The sequence below is a fragment of the Danio aesculapii genome, chromosome 7, assembly GCF_903798145.1.
Source record: "Danio aesculapii chromosome 7, fDanAes4.1, whole genome shotgun sequence".
NCBI lineage: Eukaryota > Metazoa > Chordata > Actinopteri > Cypriniformes > Danionidae > Danio > Danio aesculapii.
In genome coordinates, this window is record NC_079441.1 from 33,922,920 (window position 1) to 33,942,138 (window position 19,219).

The 19,219-nt window shown below is 37.9% G+C and overlaps 1 protein-coding gene across 2 annotated transcripts in view; it reads left to right on the forward strand.

Moving 5' to 3' along the window:
• The first annotated feature begins 14,027 nt into the window (after positions 1 to 14,027).
• Positions 14,028 to 19,219, forward strand: part of zdhhc1 (zinc finger DHHC-type containing 1) — a 20,184-nt gene continuing 14,992 nt past the window's right edge. For both annotated transcript variants that reach the window (XM_056461767.1, XM_056461768.1), the window contains exons 1-4: positions 14,028 to 14,591; positions 16,668 to 16,912; positions 17,079 to 17,254; positions 18,960 to 19,061. In XM_056461767.1, the coding sequence (XP_056317742.1) occupies positions 16,694 to 16,912; positions 17,079 to 17,254; positions 18,960 to 19,061 (497 nt within the window). In that variant the 5' untranslated portion in view covers positions 14,028 to 14,591; positions 16,668 to 16,693. The remainder of the gene's footprint in view (positions 14,592 to 16,667; positions 16,913 to 17,078; positions 17,255 to 18,959; positions 19,062 to 19,219) is intronic.

Genomic DNA, 19,219 nt, shown 5'->3' on the forward strand with positions numbered 1-19,219 from the left:
TATCACAGATAGCATGATTTATGTTGGTTGGGATTTTTTTTGTTTTCTTAACCCTCACATTCTGTGTCCTTGGCATGTTCAACGAAGGTTGAAATGAATTACTGCAATCAAAACGAGTGCTTTTGCAGCTTTGCTATTTTGTGTGTACGAATGAAGAAAGATAGTATGAAAAAGAGTTTTCAACTGCTGTGAAAATGATGTACGTCCATGTGCTGATCGTTTTTCTCCACTGATCACTGGTGAAATTGCGAGACCACTGCTGGCAGCTTGTGTTAGGGCTCATTTCCCTGTGTCACATGGCTATAAAATGTAGTTCCAAGTATTGTGTGTGTCCTCCGTTTCACAGAAGACAGCAACAAAGCTGGAAAGCCTCTAATGTGATGACTGGCCAGACTCATGGTTCTGAAAGCTGCAACCACTTAGACGTTTCTCAATCTTTGCAGCTTCCCTCAAGACACATGCTTAAATTTCTTCACTTTAATTCTCTGTTTTCACACAGCCATGGGGTGTCGTAAATATATATATATATATATATTTTTTTTTTTTAAGTAAAAACTTTTTTAAAGTTTGACATTTTGTATGTAAAATTCTGTAACTATCCACTGTACATACAGTACAAGAACATGCATAATTGAATGTCATTTCAGTATTATTTATGATTACAGCAGGCAGTAGTTTCACATGTAGTTATTTCACAGCATGTAATCACTGCAGTAGCTTAACATCATGTATTGATTTAAACAGATACAATGAGCATTTCTGCTTAAATGATAGACGCCAATAAACTGCCATTGTTTAGCAGTCACCTCTGATAACAGATTACTTTTAATCTACATTACCTGACAAAAGTCTTGTCGTTGATCCCAGTTGTAAGAGCAACAAATAATAACTTGACTTCTAGTTTGAAAAGTGGCAGAAGGTAGATTTTTCAGATGAATCATCTGTTGAATTGCATCCCAATCATTACAAATACTACAGAAGACCTATTGGAGCCCACATGGACCCAAAATTCTCACAGAAATCAGTCAAGTTTGGTGAGGGAAAAATCATGGTTTGGGGTTACATTCAGTATCGGGGCATGTGAAAAATCTGCAGAGTGGATGGCAACATCGACAGCCTGAGGTATCAAGACATTTGAACTGCCCATTAAATTACAAACCACAGGAGAGGGCAAATGTTTCAGCAGGATAGCGCTCCTTATCATACTTTAGCCTCCACTTCAAAGTTCCTGAAAGCAAAGAAGGTCAAGCTGCTCCAGAATTGGCCAGCCCAGTCACCAGACATGAACATTATAAAGCATGTCTGGGGTAAGATGGGGGACTCATTGAAGATGAGTTCAAAGAATCTTGATGAGCTCTGGGAGTCCTGCAAGAGCTCTCTCTTTGCCATTCCATATGATTTTAATAATAAGCTATTTGAGTCATTGCAGAGATGAATGGATGCAGTTGTCCAAGTTCATGGGAGGATTAATACACAATATGAATTCTTATTCCACTGCAGCATGACTTTATATTCTTTACTGTAGATTACTTCTGTTAAGTGACAAGACTTTTTTTTAGCAAAGTCAGACTTTACTGTCCTAATCAAATAATTAAAAATCAAGGCATGATCCTATTTTATTTGGGTAAAATAAGCCTAATATAGAGGCCTTTGCCTCTCATTTAAGCCACTTCTGATACCAAATGATCAACTAGAATCAGACTTGGTCATAGGATTGGATGTTTTCTCAGTACTGGAAGGGCATTCACTGTGTAAAACTTATGCTGGATAAGTTGGCGGTTCATTCTGTTGTAGCAACCCCTGATGAATAAAGAGACTAAGCTGAAGGAAAATGAATGAATTTACGTTTTACAGTATACCATAGAACTTTTTTAAATAACACTTTACAATAAGCTTGCAATAAGTAATTAATGTTAGTGTACTTACTAACTTTTATACATCTTTATTAGTGTTAGTTAATTGAAATAAAGTCGTTCCTTGTTAGTTAACTCACAGTGCATTAACCTATGTTAACAAGCAATCATCTTCAATAACCACTTGTTCCAGCCAAGATATGCAGAAGAGGGTTGAACCTAGAGTTTGCACTAGCTCAGGGAAATCTGAAGACTGGGAAAAAGTTTCCTAGTATGGATCTCAATTTTACACAGCAACCTTTTAATGGCAGTATCAGAATGTGTAGTAAAAAACAAGAAATGATCCATATGGCCTTGTAAATGGTACAGACTACTGCCGGTTGGTGTAATGGTCTGGAGGATACTTTCTTTGCATATTCTGAGACCATTAGTACATTTTGAGCATAAAGTAAACATCACAAGCTACCAAAACACTGTTGCTGATAATGTCCATTGTCTTATGTTGTGTTTGCTACTTTTAGTAAAATGACACACATAAAGCTCATGAAGCTTGAATCATCTCAAACTGGTTTCTTAAACATTATAATGATTCAGATGACCTCCACCAGATCTCACAAACACACCCGCATCATGTGCACACACACAAACACACACACACATTTTTTTTTGCTTTGTAGGTAAGCATCAGCCACTTGTTAGCTTCAAATTTAAAAAGCTGTTGCTTGTGTTAGGTTGTTCTGCTCCCAGTATGTCAACCGATATTGTAGTACTGAGTGTGCCGGCACACACAATGCTCTAAATGCTCAAGGGGAGGGGGCAGGGAGCATTCTCGAAACATGCAAACATTAAAAGGCTGCGACTGTTCTTTTTGTGATGCTATTGTCTCTTTGCTCTAGATTCCTTTCTTTCCAGTGCGCCACCTCCCTCTGAGTCCACTTCCCTAAACACACCAAGGGCTAAATCTCCCTTTGTGGAGGAGAGGAAGAGCGTGCTACACCAACAGCAATCCCAGCAGACTCCTGTTGAGGGCCTGGCAACAAAAGTAAAGGATCCCCCTCACTGTCCTCATGTTCCCCAAAAAAACAACCACTCTGCGCAACCCCTGCTGCCATAATCATTATTTCTGGCATGCGAGGTACAGAGTGAGCCGAGATTGGATATGCCCCGACATCAATTATCAAGAGAAAGTGATAATAATTGCTTTACAGACAGAACAGAGAAGATTCCAAGGTCAGATTCCCAGAGAGCATGCCTCTGACCTTTTTATTCATTCTTTTGACCATCAATTTAGTTGATTCTGTACACTCAGTTTTCCTATTGAGTTCAGTGCAGATGATGCCAAGAACTCCCAGTTTCTTTCTGTACGGTCACTATTGGGGAAATTAGAACACATGTGCCAACAAAAAAGGGCTGCATTTCCTGAAACCTTCTTAAGGCTACAGCATTCTTAGGTTGTAACTTATTCTGTACTATACCTTATCCTTTATACACTCTCAGAAATAAAGGTACCTGAGCTGTTACTGGGGTGGTACCTTTTCAAAAGGTACACATTTGTACTTAAATTGTCTATATTGGTCCCTTAAAAGTATATATTAGTAACTAAAAATTTTAAGAAGAACACTTTTGTACTTTTTAGGTACTAATATGTAACCTTAAGGTATTAATATGGACCTTGAGGTACAAATTTGTAACTTTTAAGAAGGTACCACCCCAGTGACAGCTCACATCCCTTTATTTCTGAGAGTGTCTGTGTTTCCTGAAATCCTGAAAATCTTATAAGCATACCCTCTGTAAGTCATACTTTTGTAAGGTTGAACCACTCTTAGCTATACCTTAACACTTTTGATAGTTCACTTCACTAGTGACCACAACTGAGCACAAATCTTCTTTACATCTACATTGGAGAATAACAGCATGTCAGTAAGGCAAGGCAGGTTTATTTATATAGCACATTTCATACACAGTGGCAAGTGCTTTACATAAACAGGAATAAAAGAGACAAGTATAAAAAAATGAAAAACAAATAATAAAAGTGATTAAAAACTGATTAAGATGTGTTAAAACAGGTTATAAAAGAATGAAATAGAAAGAAAGAAAAGAAAGACATAATAGTGTGATCGGTTGGACGTAGCACAGTGCTCATTCAGTAAAGGCACAGCTAAACAGATGTGTTTTAAGTCTTGATTTGAATGTGCCTAATGTAGTAACATACCCGTAACAACTCTGCATTGGTGGAGTGTCTTTCACATTCTTAACCTCACAGTGATGTAAAGTAACAAATTACAAATACTCAAAATAATGTAATTGAGTAGTTTTTCTTAGAAATTGTAATTTACTAAGTAGATTTAAAAATGTGTACTTTTATTTTCGCTTGAGTACATTTTTAGTGCTGTATTGGTACTTTCACTACACTACTTTCCTTCAACCTGCAGTCACTACTGTCTATGGCAGGGGTGGGCAAACTCGGTCCTGGAGGGCCGGTGTCCTGCACAGTTTAGCTCCAACACTAATCAAACACACCTGAACAAGCTAATCAGTATCTGCAAGATCACTAGAAATCTATAAGCAGGTGTGTTTGATTAGAGTTGGAGCTAAACTGTGCAGGACACCGGCCCTCCAGGGCCGAGTTTGCCCACCCCTGGTCTATGGGGATTAGAAAAAGCAGTCCTGTGATTCCTGTCCAATCAAATCGCACATAGAAGTAAAGAGGTAAATCGCATCATAATGAACTACCTCAAGACATGGGCAATTTATAATTGCAGAAAACTGTTTAGAAGCATTAAAGAAGATGTCCAAGAAGATGTCCAAAATTGTCACTCGCAATGACACAGAGACTGTTTAGATGCATGTCACTGATGAGAAGATGACGGATGTTTACTGTATAGTGACCGGGAATGGCCTTAAAAATGTTGGATTTTGGTTGCCATACCCGACGAATAAATGTCAGTATTTGACGCTAATCTGACGTTGGTTTAAGATGTTGGCTTGACGTTTTATTTTGGCCACTTTCCAACACAACCTAAATCAATTAATTGTAATTAGACACTGGCTAAACATTGAATTTTGGTCACCAGATATCGCGACCTAAATCTAACCTAATATTAACGCCTTGTGTACCTGCTGGACACTACAGACTTACACACATCCACAATCCACATCCAACAATTAGATGTAAATGCATCAGCTTTTCACAGTGTAATACTCACTACTTACTACTCTTGAGTACGTTTAAAAGAGCTACTTTTTACTCATACTTAAAGGCAAAGTAAGAATAAACTTCCTGGTTTAAACCACCAATCCTGGTTTGTTTGACAATAACTGTCATAGTCTGTCAAAGATGCAAACCCCTCACTGCCCTTCAGCTGCCACCTTCAGGAAACCTATGCAGCACGATGACTTTAACTAATGAAAATTTAGCGGTGGATCTGTTCTGCAAAAGGTTTGTCTGTGTGTCACTGTGTCTCAACCGACTCAAAATAATCCATAACAATATAACTATAGCAATCTCTGTTGTATTGAGAGAGAATGGTTCTCTTTCTGTTGTCGTCTAATCAGTCACATCGATGACGCAAGCCTGCTCAGACTCGAAAGTAAAACTGCAATAGGAGTGAGGGATGTTCGGGTATGGACAATCGAGCCTGGGCTCATGTCAAAATGTAGCGTCACATCAAGTTGAAATGAAGCACAAGATCTGTGATTGGTTGGCTTGGTAGCTGAGAGCTTTAGAGTTGGAAGGAGGCCAGGGGAGTGAGTGTTTAACAAAAGTCACCTGTGTGCCACACCAGTTTCAAGTCCTAAAGAGGAACTCTGGATGCATGCATTTGTTTTGTGTTATGCTATTATTAAAGTTGTTGAACACTCACCATTTCCCAATTCCTTTCCTCAATTAGTGTGAGATTACTTAGTGTGAACTACTGTTACAGTATATCAAAACGCAAAACACCTGCAAACACAGAATCCCCTCTGCCAACAACCATTTTGGATTTGTTACTGCAGAGCAACTCAGACAGAATGTAGTATAAATGCTCACAATGGCATTGGGCTAAAAGCTACAACTTGGGCTATGGCATTCATCCAACTTAATTTGGCTTTATAAATAGCAAATTAATTCTTTGTGCCACTATAGCCTTTTGGCATTTTAATTTTACATTTCATTGTTCTCTCCGTGTTCACGTGGGTTTCCTCCAGGTGCTCCGGTTTCCCCCACAAGTCCAAAGACATGTGGTATAGGTGAATTGGGTATGCTAAAAATTGACCGTAGTGTATATGTGTCAATGAGTGTGTGTGGATGTTTCCCAGTGATGGGTTGCAGCTGGAAGGGCATCCGCTGCGTAAAACATATGCTGGATAAGTTGGCAGTTCATTCCACTGTGGCGACCCCAGATTAATATAGGGACTAAGCCAAAAACAAAATGAATGAATTAATGGGGTCAGACAATTTTGGAAGTAGATTTTGGGAAGTGTGGAAAACTTTTTGATGTGTTAAACAAAACATCGATCAGGCTGCAACAGGCTGAAAGTTTGCTCAATTCAAGATGAAGAGGGCAAAGTTACATAGGCTTCCAGCACCTTTTATCCCTGCCTTGGTGGTGTGTCTTTTGCATGAGGATAGATACCATAAGGATAACCCACATGACACCAAAACAGCATAAAAAACCTAATGGATGGTTCTGCAAATTGATGCTGTATTTACGTTTTTGACTCTTCTAATGCCTAAATATACCATGATATGTTTGCAGATATTTAAGAAACATGCTAAGTGAACATGTTTGTTGATCTGAAAAACAATGCTGAAGTCAGTTATTCTTTTTTTTGAAAATGTGCTTTCCGTGTCGGAACGTCCTTCTTTGCTTTGGTCCCTTTAACATGCCTAGTGCCAGTTTGCCCAATTCTAATTCAGCACCCCAAGTTAGTCATGAAGGCTCTCAAATTATGTATCTGCGACCGCAAATGCGACCTCGATTGGACAGCAGCAACTGAAATGACGCAGAGTTCCACATGAGGTGCTTTTTAATTAGCAAATAATATAAATACTATTTATTCATTCATTCATTTTCTTTTCGGCTTAGTCCCTTTATTAATCAGGGCTCGCCAAAGCGGAAAGAACTGCCAACTTATCCATTATATGTTTTAGCAGCGGATGCCCTTCCAGCCATAACCCAACACTGGAAAACATTCACACACATACAATTCAATTCACCTATTCAATTCACCTATTCAAGTCACCTATAACACACGTCTTTGCACTGTGGGGTAAACCGGGGTACCAGGAGGAAACCTGCGCAAATGCGCGGAGAACATGCAAACTCCACACAGAAATGCCTACTGACCCAGCCGGGGCTCGAACCAGCGACCTTCTTGCTGTGAGGCGATCGTGCTACCTACTGGTTCACTGTGATGGCCCAAAATATAAACATTACAAATATAAACATTAGGTAAGTAGGTTACATTGTAACACCGTTTCCTAACAACACGCAATAAGCAATTAGAGAATGAACCCCACTCTCTCCATCTTTAATTCCCAGCTGTGGTCCCCCTGAGAAAGACACCTAAGCACTAATTGCTCCCGGCGCTGGAAGAAATAGCAGCCCACTGCTCCAGGTGTATGCTCACTATGTGTGTGTGTGTGTGTGTGTGTGTGTGTGTGTCCAGTATATGCTCTCAATTCTCACTCATGTGTGTGCACTTGAATAGGTTTAAAGCAGAGGACCAATTTCAAGTATTGGTTACCATACAGGGCAGCATGGTGGCTCAGTGGTTAGCACTGTCGCCTCACAACAAGAAGGTCGCTGGTTCAAATCCTGGCTGGGTCAGTTGGCATTTCTGTGTGGAGTTTGCATGTTTTTCCCGTGTTGCCGTGGGTTTCCTCCGGGTGCTCTGGTTTCTCTCACAGTCCAAAGACACATGCTGTAGATGAATTGAATAAGATAAACTGGCTGTAGTGTATGAGTGTGTGTTTGTATGTGTGTATGGATGTTTCCCAGTACTGGGTTGCAGCTGGAAGGGTGTCTGCTGTGTAAAACATATGCTGGATAAGTTGGCGGTTTATTCCACTGTGGCGAACTCTGATAAAAAAGGGACTAAGTCGAAAGAAAATGAATGAATGGTTACCATACTTGACGATACTCACTTCACTTAATATAATTTACACTACTCCAAAACAAGGGAAAACTGCAATTATTAAAAACACCATGCAGGCTGAAAAGACCTTGTGTCCTAAACAGTGAAGCAGACTTAATTAATTAGACTGTTTTCAAGCCACTCTACTAGTGGTTTGAGTATATTAGTTTGTGTGGTTTCAGGCCAAATACAGTCAGTCTGGCTTCGGGTCCATTTTCTTTTGATTAACAAGACCATAAACCAGTCTGTCAAGTTCAATCTCTGAGAAACTTCATATGTGCTCATGCAGCGCACTTCACGTTTTGTTCTGTTTCCTGATTCTAATTTTATCAGGCAAGAGGTGTAGTTTGCCAGGGCAAGAGCATGGGTTTCATATGAGTATATATATGTGTGTGTGTGTCTGTTTTACTGGCAGAATCTCTCTCCACTCTTCGCTCTCTCCCAATTGGCCTGGGCCTCTCAAAGACAGCAGTGCTTTCTTCAGTCCGTACAGTTCTTGTCGGGTCAAATCTCAACCTAAGCCAAGAAATGTATCTGCCAGGATGTAATGAACTCATTCGAAACAGTGTTACCGTGTTTGAAACTATAAAAGGGCATTGACCCCAGGCATTGAATTGAACAAATGGTCTTTGTTACACATTATCACAGGTGCAAGTCTTTGCACAGTGAGTAGCTAAATGGATGTTCACATCAAGGGTGATAACTGTAAGCTATAAAATCATTCTGATTCCAAGAGAATAGGGAAGACCATACCATAATTGCAAAAAAAAAAAAATTATGATGGAGAATAACAATCACAATTCAACCTTTTTGAAAGAGCTTGAGCATTTAATTTGCAAGCTGGCACAAAGCATGATTAATACAAATATTTTATTGTGCATTGGTGTGGACATGAATCAAGGTTCCTTAAGTACACTTTAATTTTAAATAACTAAAAATAAACAAATAAGTGAATTCTATAATCTTTGACAGGAATATTCATTAAATTTTCTTCGGCTTAGTCCCTTTATTTATCAGGGGTTGCCACAACGGAACGAACCGCCAACTTATCCAGCAAATGTTTTACACAGCGGATGCCCTTCCACCTGCAACCCAGTACTGGGAAATATCCATGCACACTCTTTCACACTTATACACTACTGCCAATTTAGTTTATTCAATTCACCTATAGCGCATGTGTTTGGACTGTGGGAGAAACCGGAGCACCCAGAGGAAACCCACATCAACACGGGGAGAACATGCAAACTCCACACTGAAATGACAACTGACCCAGCTGGGACTCAAACCAGTGACTTTCTTGCTGTGAGGTGACAGTGCTAACCACTGAGCCACTGTGTCACCCCACTCTATGACAGGAATATAGTAGCTTAATTATATATATTCACATCAGTCTGGAGTAAGGTATTCCTGTGTGCTCAGCCCAAATTTACAGCACTGTTTGTTTAAAATCCATATTTGTTCATTTTGTTTCGCCTTAATGTTTTTTCGATTCTCAGAGTGCCTGTAGCTGTAGACTTGCACTTTATAAATGAAAAAGGACCATGGTTTTCGAAAAAAAATGTCTGCTCTATTGTTCCACTTAGGGTGGCCTGAGAGTGAGCAAGGTGAAGGGACAGTTAAACCAAAGTGAAAATTTACTCACCATTTACTCACCCTGAAGCGATTCCATACCTTTATAAGTTTCCTTTTTCTATTGACCAGAAAAGACCATTTTTGACAATGTTAGAAGGCTGTAACCATTGATTTTCATAGCATGTACTATATAGGCAAATTAGCGGTTTGTAAACATTCAGGATGCGCGCGCATCAAGGTTGTAGAAAAAAAACGGGAGCGCTAGCATTTACAGCGAGAGAATGACATCAGATGAGGTCAAGAGTTTGTTGTTGTTTTAGAGATAAGTTTTATTGATTACATATTATATATATTATCTACATAATGCTTTCAGCGTATTTTAACAGCTTGTCACCCAGTGATAAGCACAGTTATTCGGCAAAATTAACGTTAAAGTGAGCGACATTCGTCTGACAGGTCCATCTGCGATAGCACCCTCCCAATGGATATTGGATAAGACGAAATGGCCAAGCATCCAGCCTGAAATATACAATTATCTCATACAATTATCTCATAACGCCATGTGTTTTTACAAGTGAGAAGTAAGAAGGCCTACATTCTTATGCCAACAATTTTGTTCTGTGTGGTCATGTGCAAGAAATAATGTTCCATGATTACCAGATTCAAAACTTTGTAGTGCTAAAAACCAAGGTCGGGCCTAGCAAAAGACAAGGGAAGAAGACGGAACTGTACAAGGCCTGGGTAATCATCAACAAGCAAAACAATTACACTCTGACAGCAAACTGCACCTGTATGGCAGGGTATGTGAACTTACACTTTTACATTTCACTCTAAGCATTCATTGTCCGCAGTTTAATTAACCATATTTAATCGTTTTTGCTGAAATCATGCATTGCTGCAATCAAAAATGAGTAATGTGTATGATTCAGCATAGCGTAAACTTACCTGATATAAAGAGGGAACTGTAGAGACAAGCACTTTTAATTAGGCCTCCACTTCATTCAGTTCTTTTGATGGCTGTTAGCCAAAGACGTCTGCGGTTGGCATTAAAAGCAGCGTAGGTAGATGGTGTACGGTAAAATTTAAGTTTTCTATTTTTAGACTTTCGATTTTGGCATCCTACCGCACAACACGACATGTTTGCTATTTGTCTTTTGCAACCGGTATGCACGGTTGAACTCGCGCGACATCATCTGTGACGTAGGATGGTAATTCCCCTACATGATTACAGGTTTCCAGAATGTTTTTAAATAACCTAATTTGTGTTCAGCAGAAAAAAGACACTAAACAGGTAACAAGTGAAGGATGAATATATTACAACAGAATTTTTGGCTGAACTATCTTTTTAGGTCTTGTTAGCTGGACTACAGGATTGTAACATACGCCTTTATTGATAGAATATTTGATATTTACATTTATTATGTAGAAAAGTGAGTAAGAGGGTCATCCCCACCTTAACTGAAGTCACTGACCCCTGCTACATTCTCTAGGGACTCACATTACTTCCAAGAGAGAGACAGATTAAACTTTTTTAAAAGCAGTTTAGCATTTACTGGCTGGGCCACAGTGACTCCATGCTCAGCCAAGAAATGTTAGCTAAACCTTGTGACGTGCAGGCCTGCTAGAAATAGAGCTCATTGTTCAGCAGATCCTGCTGGGGAAGTTCAAATTATTATGAAGCGTGCTCTTTGCGGCATTCAGATATTACCACAACATCATGCTTATTTTGTAGACATGCTCACAATGGCGTCACCCCGCCAATCTCACCTTACGTGACCTCTTATGGTGGAACGTGGGAGTTAGAACAGGTGCATCAATAATAATGTAGAAATCTTATTGTATTGAATGCAAACTCATCCAAAAAAAACTGTTCCTTGAGGATTTAAAATGCTTAGCTAGAATGTTCCAGAGCTCCAGATGTTCTCATTCCCTGACAGGAGCCATCCCACCACAGGATAAGTTGGACATCATTGGCATAGGCAATTCAGTGTCAAATTCCTCACACCCTCCCTTCCAAAGTGGAGAAAAGACAGCAGTTGAGCTCTTTCCTGAGATACAACCCTTGAGGGGCCCACTCAGATGCTGTGAACTAGGGGGTTTTATTGGTTAGGCTTTTCACACTGTATGGTATTTCACTCTAAGGAGGCACAAAACTTTGCGAGGCTGGGGGTCTGCAGAGGGCCAGGTCTGAATGATGGTTTTGTAACAGATTGTTTTCACTCTGCCGTTAAATTAACATTTTGTGCGTCATGAGAATATGAGGGGTCTTCATTAGGATTTTTTTTTTTACCTCAAGCACTGCCTGGAGTGCAATATCATGGACTGAAAACACATAAAAATTCAAATTACACTCAGTGTCTGTTGTCTGTCTATTCTGTAAACTGTCAAATCAAGTTATAAATCATCAAACCAATGTGATTAGTTGAAAAAGGAAGTAAACTTATCATCTTCAAATTAATAAACAATGAACTACGGCCAAAATTACTGAAGTTAAGTGAGTTTACAGAAATACTTACATTTTTTAAGTAAAATTAACTTGTCATTTCTAAGGCAATGGGTTTACTCACTTTTTTAAGTAATCAATTTTTACACTTTGAAAACACAACTATTATTCACCATACGCTATGCTTCATGTTAGTTGTTACATAATTACATACCACTTTTGCTCAGATCACATGTTCAAACAACTGTCTTCATCACATGCTTATAAATAATCATGTGTTTTCAGTCTGAGGCCATATTATAGAGATAATCTTACTAGAGAATCAAATCTATTTTGTAACCATAGTTATTTCTGTTAGGGTCTCACTTAGGAAAAAAGAGTTAAGAGGGAGAATATGTTGGGTAAAAAAAAAAGTTTTTTTTCTCAGAAAACATATTTGTAAAGGTTCTGTTGACTTTAAATTATCACAGATATCAATATTAACCAAAGTAATCCATACATACAAAGAAAACTAAACTAATTACTAGATGATGGAGATGGAACCAGGGTGGACATTTCAGCAAAACCAGCTTACCCAAACAGCCAAAGAAACTCTCAAGTGCCTTCAGAAAAGAAAATACAGCTGCTAAAATGGCCCAGACAATCACCTGATCTGAATCCAATAGAGTATAAGCACTAAAGATCAGAGTTCATATGTGACCCACAGAACTGTCAAGATTTTTAGACTCTGTTGAAGTCCATAGTTGCTGGATCAGTTGGCATTTCTGTGTGGAGTTTGCATGTTCTCCCCATGTTTATGTGGGTTTCTTCCATAGTCCAAAGACATGCGCTATAGGTGAAATGAATAACCTAAATTGTCCATAGAGTATGTGTATGAATGCAAGCATGTATGGGTGTATCCCAGTTTTGGGTTGCATATGCAGGATAAGTTAGTGGTTTATTCCGCTGTGGCAACCCCTGATTAATAAAGGGACTAAGCTAAAAAGAAAATGAATGAATGAGTGCCTACTTTTTTTCTTGTGTAATTCCATTGTTATTACACCTAACAGTGTTTTCTAACATTTGTCGTTGTTTTATTTTTATGATAGAACTGTTTGGGTTTTTAACAAAATCTGGGTCAATTTTATGTCAACAGCTCCTTTAGAAAATATATATTTACCAGGAAAATCATCACTTTTTCCCCACGTTGTATATATAACAACCATAACAAACGAGTTATGCCTTGGGCCAAATGCTAAGAGTATCTACAAGATGTTTACATAACAGGGAAAAATGATAATGAAATGGTTAGCCTTTAAAATATATTTAAAACCTGACACAGTCTCCTTCTGTTAGACATTCTGCTCTTTTTACATGACCTTTATGCCCCATGTTCCAAACATTCAGCATAATGACAGAATTGTTTAATTTTCTTGGCATATGGCAACAGTCAGGTTGTCAGGCTGACGCTGGAGTGTTTATAAACAACTTCTAGGCACAACTTTTAAATGGACGTTCTTTGGACATTTTTTATGAATGTTATTCTTATAAAATGGCAGATATTTATTATTTTACACTGGACATTTGTGTGAAAAGTTTCAATAACAATAACCAATAATAGTATTGGACACTGCATCATTTATAAGTAAAATGCTTATACGTGGACATTTTCATTTATTTCAATGATAAAACTTGAATGATAAAAATTAAACTTCTTTAATTATAGCTAACTATTCTTTAAAATAGCTAGCTCTTCTTGTATTTTGCTATGTAATCTGCAACATTTCCTCCACGAGAAGCATGAAATTGCTGCCATCTCCTGGACAATTCTCTACAGCACATCTCTGGATAATAGAGCAGATATTCCAGGGTGCAAAATAAAAACACTATAAAACTACATCTAATAAAATTATGTACCTAATAATAATAATTTAAAAAAAAAGTTTTTAATCTTAAATTACGACTGAAATTTCAAGAAAATAAGCTTTATTTATTATTTAGTGGTAAGGACTTTTAACTTGAAATAAAACATGTAACGGTTTTCCCGGTTGTAGGTGCGTCGGTCAGCTATTAATCATACAAATTGTCACTGTATACCGAAAATATTGGATTTACTATCGCTGCTGTCATATACAACCTCGGTTTATTAGTGTTTGTCCAGTCTGTAACGCAAGCTTCATTGATTAGATAGATAAAACGCTTTGTATATTGATCGAGAACCATCGTAAGATGTGATTTGTTTGCAGAATGATTAGTTAACTGTAGTCAATCGTGGACTCCGCGCACAACTAACGTTAGCGGTGAATAATTGGTCAGTCACAAATGTATTATTGGTTTGGTGCACTGTGGCAAGTTAATCAGTATATCTAGAAGAGATTAGTTACCACGGAATGAAAGCGTGATGAGAGATTTGGGTTAGTGAGACGCCCGCTTGGATCTCAGGCTACAGGTATAGAACTGTAGATGAGTAAAGACAGGGCCAGTGGTTACCCGGAGCTAATGTTATTGTGTTGGTGCCGTGGATGAGTGAGGGTCAAAGATGACTCCGGCTAGTGGTAGTTTTCATGTAAAGAAAAAGCAGTGCAGGTAATGTTGGCTGAATCCTGTCATCAGTAACGGAGCAGGTGAGTTCATGCTTTACACTTGAGCTTGTTATTTTCATCAATAATGATGACCAATAAGGACGCGTTAGTTAATGTTAGCCATTAGAAACTGATGTAAAACGTGTTTGCCTTTTTTGTTTAATACTTTTACATTGGTTTTACTTAAATAAACATTTAACATAAAACTTTGTATGTTGCTAAAATGACTAGTGTGCTAGTGTAGCAATTGCGTTTTAGTCGTCATTAAAATTGTATTTTAAATGTAACATTTTATAAAAGACACTTTTCAAAATCTTTGAGAAATAATTATTTGCTAATATAACAGTTTAAATCGTAGACACTGCAGCTATAATATTGTAGATGTATTATTATGCAATACAATACTAATAATTTATTTTTTATTTTTTTTAAATTTTATTTTAATAATTTTATTTTTAATTTTAATCATTTGTAAGTCGCTTTGGATAAAAGCGTCTGCTAAATGTAAATGTCTAAATGTAAATAACAATATATCAACAGTTATTAAAATATTGTTAATATTTTATTAGCTTACAATATGTAAAGAATAATTGATGGCAGCTGCATCACCACCAGGAAACTGAAATTATTTGAAACTGGAAGGAAATATCCAGATCTTTCAAGTGCATTTTTTTATGGTGGACAACTGAAACATCTTAAACTCTTGTAAAGTGGGTGTCTGCTGTCACTTCATGTGGATGCCAAGAATCAAAAGCTTCATGGCCAGCAGAAGTCGATCATCTGGTGGAAATAATCCATAATTTATTACCTGAAGATTTTTTTTATATCACACAGCTGATGATAACATTAAAAATAAGCGTTTATAAACTGATACTGATACTACTGTACATTTCAAGCATTTTTTCCATTGGTTTTCTTTAAACTTGAATGATGTACAACAAATGGATAATTTACAGTAAACAGAATTCATGTACAACAATGCAAAATGCTTAACTATGACAGGAAACATTTGGTTTTGTTATTAATTGTTGGTTTACATATTTTGAATATTTTTAAATCGCTGACAATAGTTGACAATAACAGCGTTGACATTTTCACCATTTTGTACTTTAGCTCAAGATGCTAACCTCAAAGCAGATACCACTAAATAGAATTGTATTTATTTTCATCATATTATAGTTTTTAAAATGTGATCAAGAAATGCACTGAAACATCACACTAACATTAACACGATCGTTATTATTATGCCTTTTTATAAGTCATGTAACAGAACTGACCAGAAAGTAGGGACAGACACTCACTCACTCCCTCCTTGAGTTTTTATTTATTTTTTTTTCTTCTTGAGTTAATTCCCTGTTTTAATAGGGGTTGACACACCGGAAATGAACCACCATTTACTCTGGCATATGTTTTACACAGCAATCATGCTAACCACTTCGGGACAGACACAAAGTGTATTATTTATTAATAAAATGACATATAAAACAGACAATAGATATTTTATGCACATGTTTTTGCAGCTTGAATATACACAAAAAATGTAAATTACACTGTAAATAATTTTTACAAAAAGCTGAATTTATGATTCATGAGGCCGAGAGGGTAAAAAAAGTGTAGTGGGTGTTTTTTAAGTTAATATTTTTGAGCCAAAATGTCCCTAAATAAACATACATTATCTTTTAAATATAATTTTTAAATATAATTTAATAAGTTTAAGTTTATTAATTTTTCACGACAAGGGACAGTGTACATTAATCAGCATTTACCAAGAACGTAAATGTACCCAAATTAGCCCAAAGACTAGTTTTTATTGGTAGTACCTTTGCCAGATGTTGAAGGCCATATCAATAAAAAGACAAATTCAAACTAAAAACAATACTCAAATAAACAACTTAAAACAACAACATATAATATTATTTGTATTATTATTCGAAGCAGTTTCATTAGTTGTTTTGTTTTTGAAGAATATTGGAAGGTTAATCTTGGAGACACAAAATGTAACTAATTCTAGAATCTCCCGTCTATGATTTAGGGTCAAAGATGAGACTCGTTTTGTTTCAAACAAGGAGTTTAGGTGAAATGTTAAATGAAAAACTTTTTCCAATGTTTTAATGGCAGGCGTGAATGAAGGAGGCTCCCCTCTCATGGATGTCTGCAGTAAGAACTCCAATCGCACGGCCCCAGTGAGTGAGGGGGGAACCAGGAGAGCCGATGTTCCCCTGTGCTCTCGGACCAATGGTTGGAGCTGGCCTCCGCACCCTTTCCAGTTCCTGGCCTGGCTGCTTTATCTCTACTTTGCTGTCACTGGTTTTGGTGTATTTGTGCCTCTGCTCCCCACACACTGGATTCCAGCCGGATATATTGTATCCTTCTTTTAAACATTAAAAAAAATATATATATATTCCATCGCACATCTAAATACTATCAGTATACATGTCTCTGCGTGCCTTTTAAATGTGGAAACTTGTGAATTGTTTGCAGCTAGTCTGATTTAAATGAATAAAAAACAGTCTTTAACTCAGAGCTCAGTGCACAGGGATTACGTTTGTGTGTCACCTCTTCATGCACCTCATGGCCGTCTCCATTGACCCTGCAGACTATAATGTCAGAGCTAAGAGTTATAAAGGACCCATGCCGGTGTTTGATCGCACCAAACATGCACACGTCATTGAGAACTGTCACTGCTACCTCTGTGAAGTAGATGTGTAAGTATAGATATTCTACTGTATTCAGATACTGTATGTAATGCTTTATTTTTAAAGTACTTTTACTTGTGCATAATGTATACTTATTGTGGTAATTACAATAACTGGGTAATGACCAGGTAGATACTAAAACTACCTGTAATTCCTAAATATGATCTCTAAGTGCGCATGCTGGAAAATGAAATGCAACCATAAGTGATCAGAGTTGATACATCTTTGCTTCTTTCATGCATTCATTAATATAGAAGGTTATTAGGCACGATGAAGTGCTTTGTAAACAAGCTTGACCATGGTAAAATGACTAATTCACACTCTTTGTATTTTGTCAAGTTTATTTTTGTATTAATATAGCTTTATTATCAATATGGTGAGAACGTGGGCTAAACAGCACACTTATGAATGTCTTTTTTCATGGTTTTGAATCTGAAAACCACAAATTGCAGAACTTCGTAACACTGATTGACTGCCATATATAGTTTATCATGACAACTGTGGTTTATAACTTTACATTAGCTGACAGATAGCTATTTCTGCATCTGTCAGTCTGTCCGATTAATGGTTTTCTTCATGTGGTTTTGTTGTCTGTTTGCCTCCTGAATTAATGTTCATCACTCATGTTTAGCACTTTAGATGAGCTGCGTCCCAAATGGCACACTATGCACTTATGCACTATGTACTTATGCACTTAGGGTGTACTCACACTATGTACAGTTGCCTTGAACCGGGCCGAAGCACAGGCTGTCCCCCCTCCTGTCTCCCCTGACGGCCCGCGCTCACATTACCTTTGGGCCTGAGCACAACGCTGTTCAGTAAGCGCTCTCGCTCAGCACAGTGGACATTTCTTTAGTTATTTCGTTTTAGTCGTTTAGGATGCAGTGACACGCAGTCAAATATTTCGCAGAACAGATCGGCCACTTTTGACGCTTATAAACAATCATAAAGTCCACGTGCTGCAGGAATTAGGAGGTTTGCTAAAGGTGCAGCTGATGTGCAGTGAGGGGTTTGCGTCTTTAATAATCTATGACTATGTTCGCGTGGGTTTCCTCCACTTGCTCAGGTTTCCCCCACAGTCCAAAGACATGTGGTACAGGGAAACCTAAGCACGCGGAGGAAACCCACGCGAACACAGGGAGAACATGCAAACTCCACACAGAAACGCCAACTGACCCAGCCAAGGCTCGAACCAGCGACCTTCTAGCTGTGAGGCCGTACAGGTGAATTGGGTAGGCTAAATTGTTCGTAGTGTATGTGTGTGAATGAGTGTGTATGGATGTTTACCAGTGATGGGTTGCAGCTGGAGGGCATCCGCTGCCTAAAACATGTGCTGGATAGGTTGGCGGTTCATTCCGCTGTGGCGACCTCGGATTAATAAAGGGACTAAGCCGAAAATAAAATAAATGAATGAATGATGTACTTAAAACAAAATGATAACCAGATATGGTTGCCCACCATCAGGGTACACACTTTTATAGTATGAAAAAAAAGTTTGGTAGCCAACATTTTTTGCAATGTCTTTTGTGTTCAATAGAAAACAGAAACTTGTGTAATTTTGGAAAAATGCAGAGTGTGAGTAAATGATAGAATTTAGATTTTTGGGTAAGCGTTTGATCAATAATGAATTGTGTCTGAAAGTGTAACTTTTTCCAAGCAGCTCTTCTACTTTCCCATAACCTGGAAATGATCTCTGTTCATTTGTTCTTCCCAGGGGCCCTAAATCAAAACACTGTAGCGCGTGTAATAAGTGTGTGGCAAGCTTTGACCACCACTGTCGATGGCTGAACAATTGTGTGGGCAGCAGAAACTACTGGTGAGGCGTTTCTTCACTTCCTCTTCTCTGTTTGTCATTGTGTGGGTCTGTTTTTCACGTCCTGTAGTTTCCATGGATAATAGCTGGTGGATGTAGATTTTAATACTGCACATTTTGTTTCTGTGTCAGATTATTCTGAAAAAGTTTTCATATTCAGA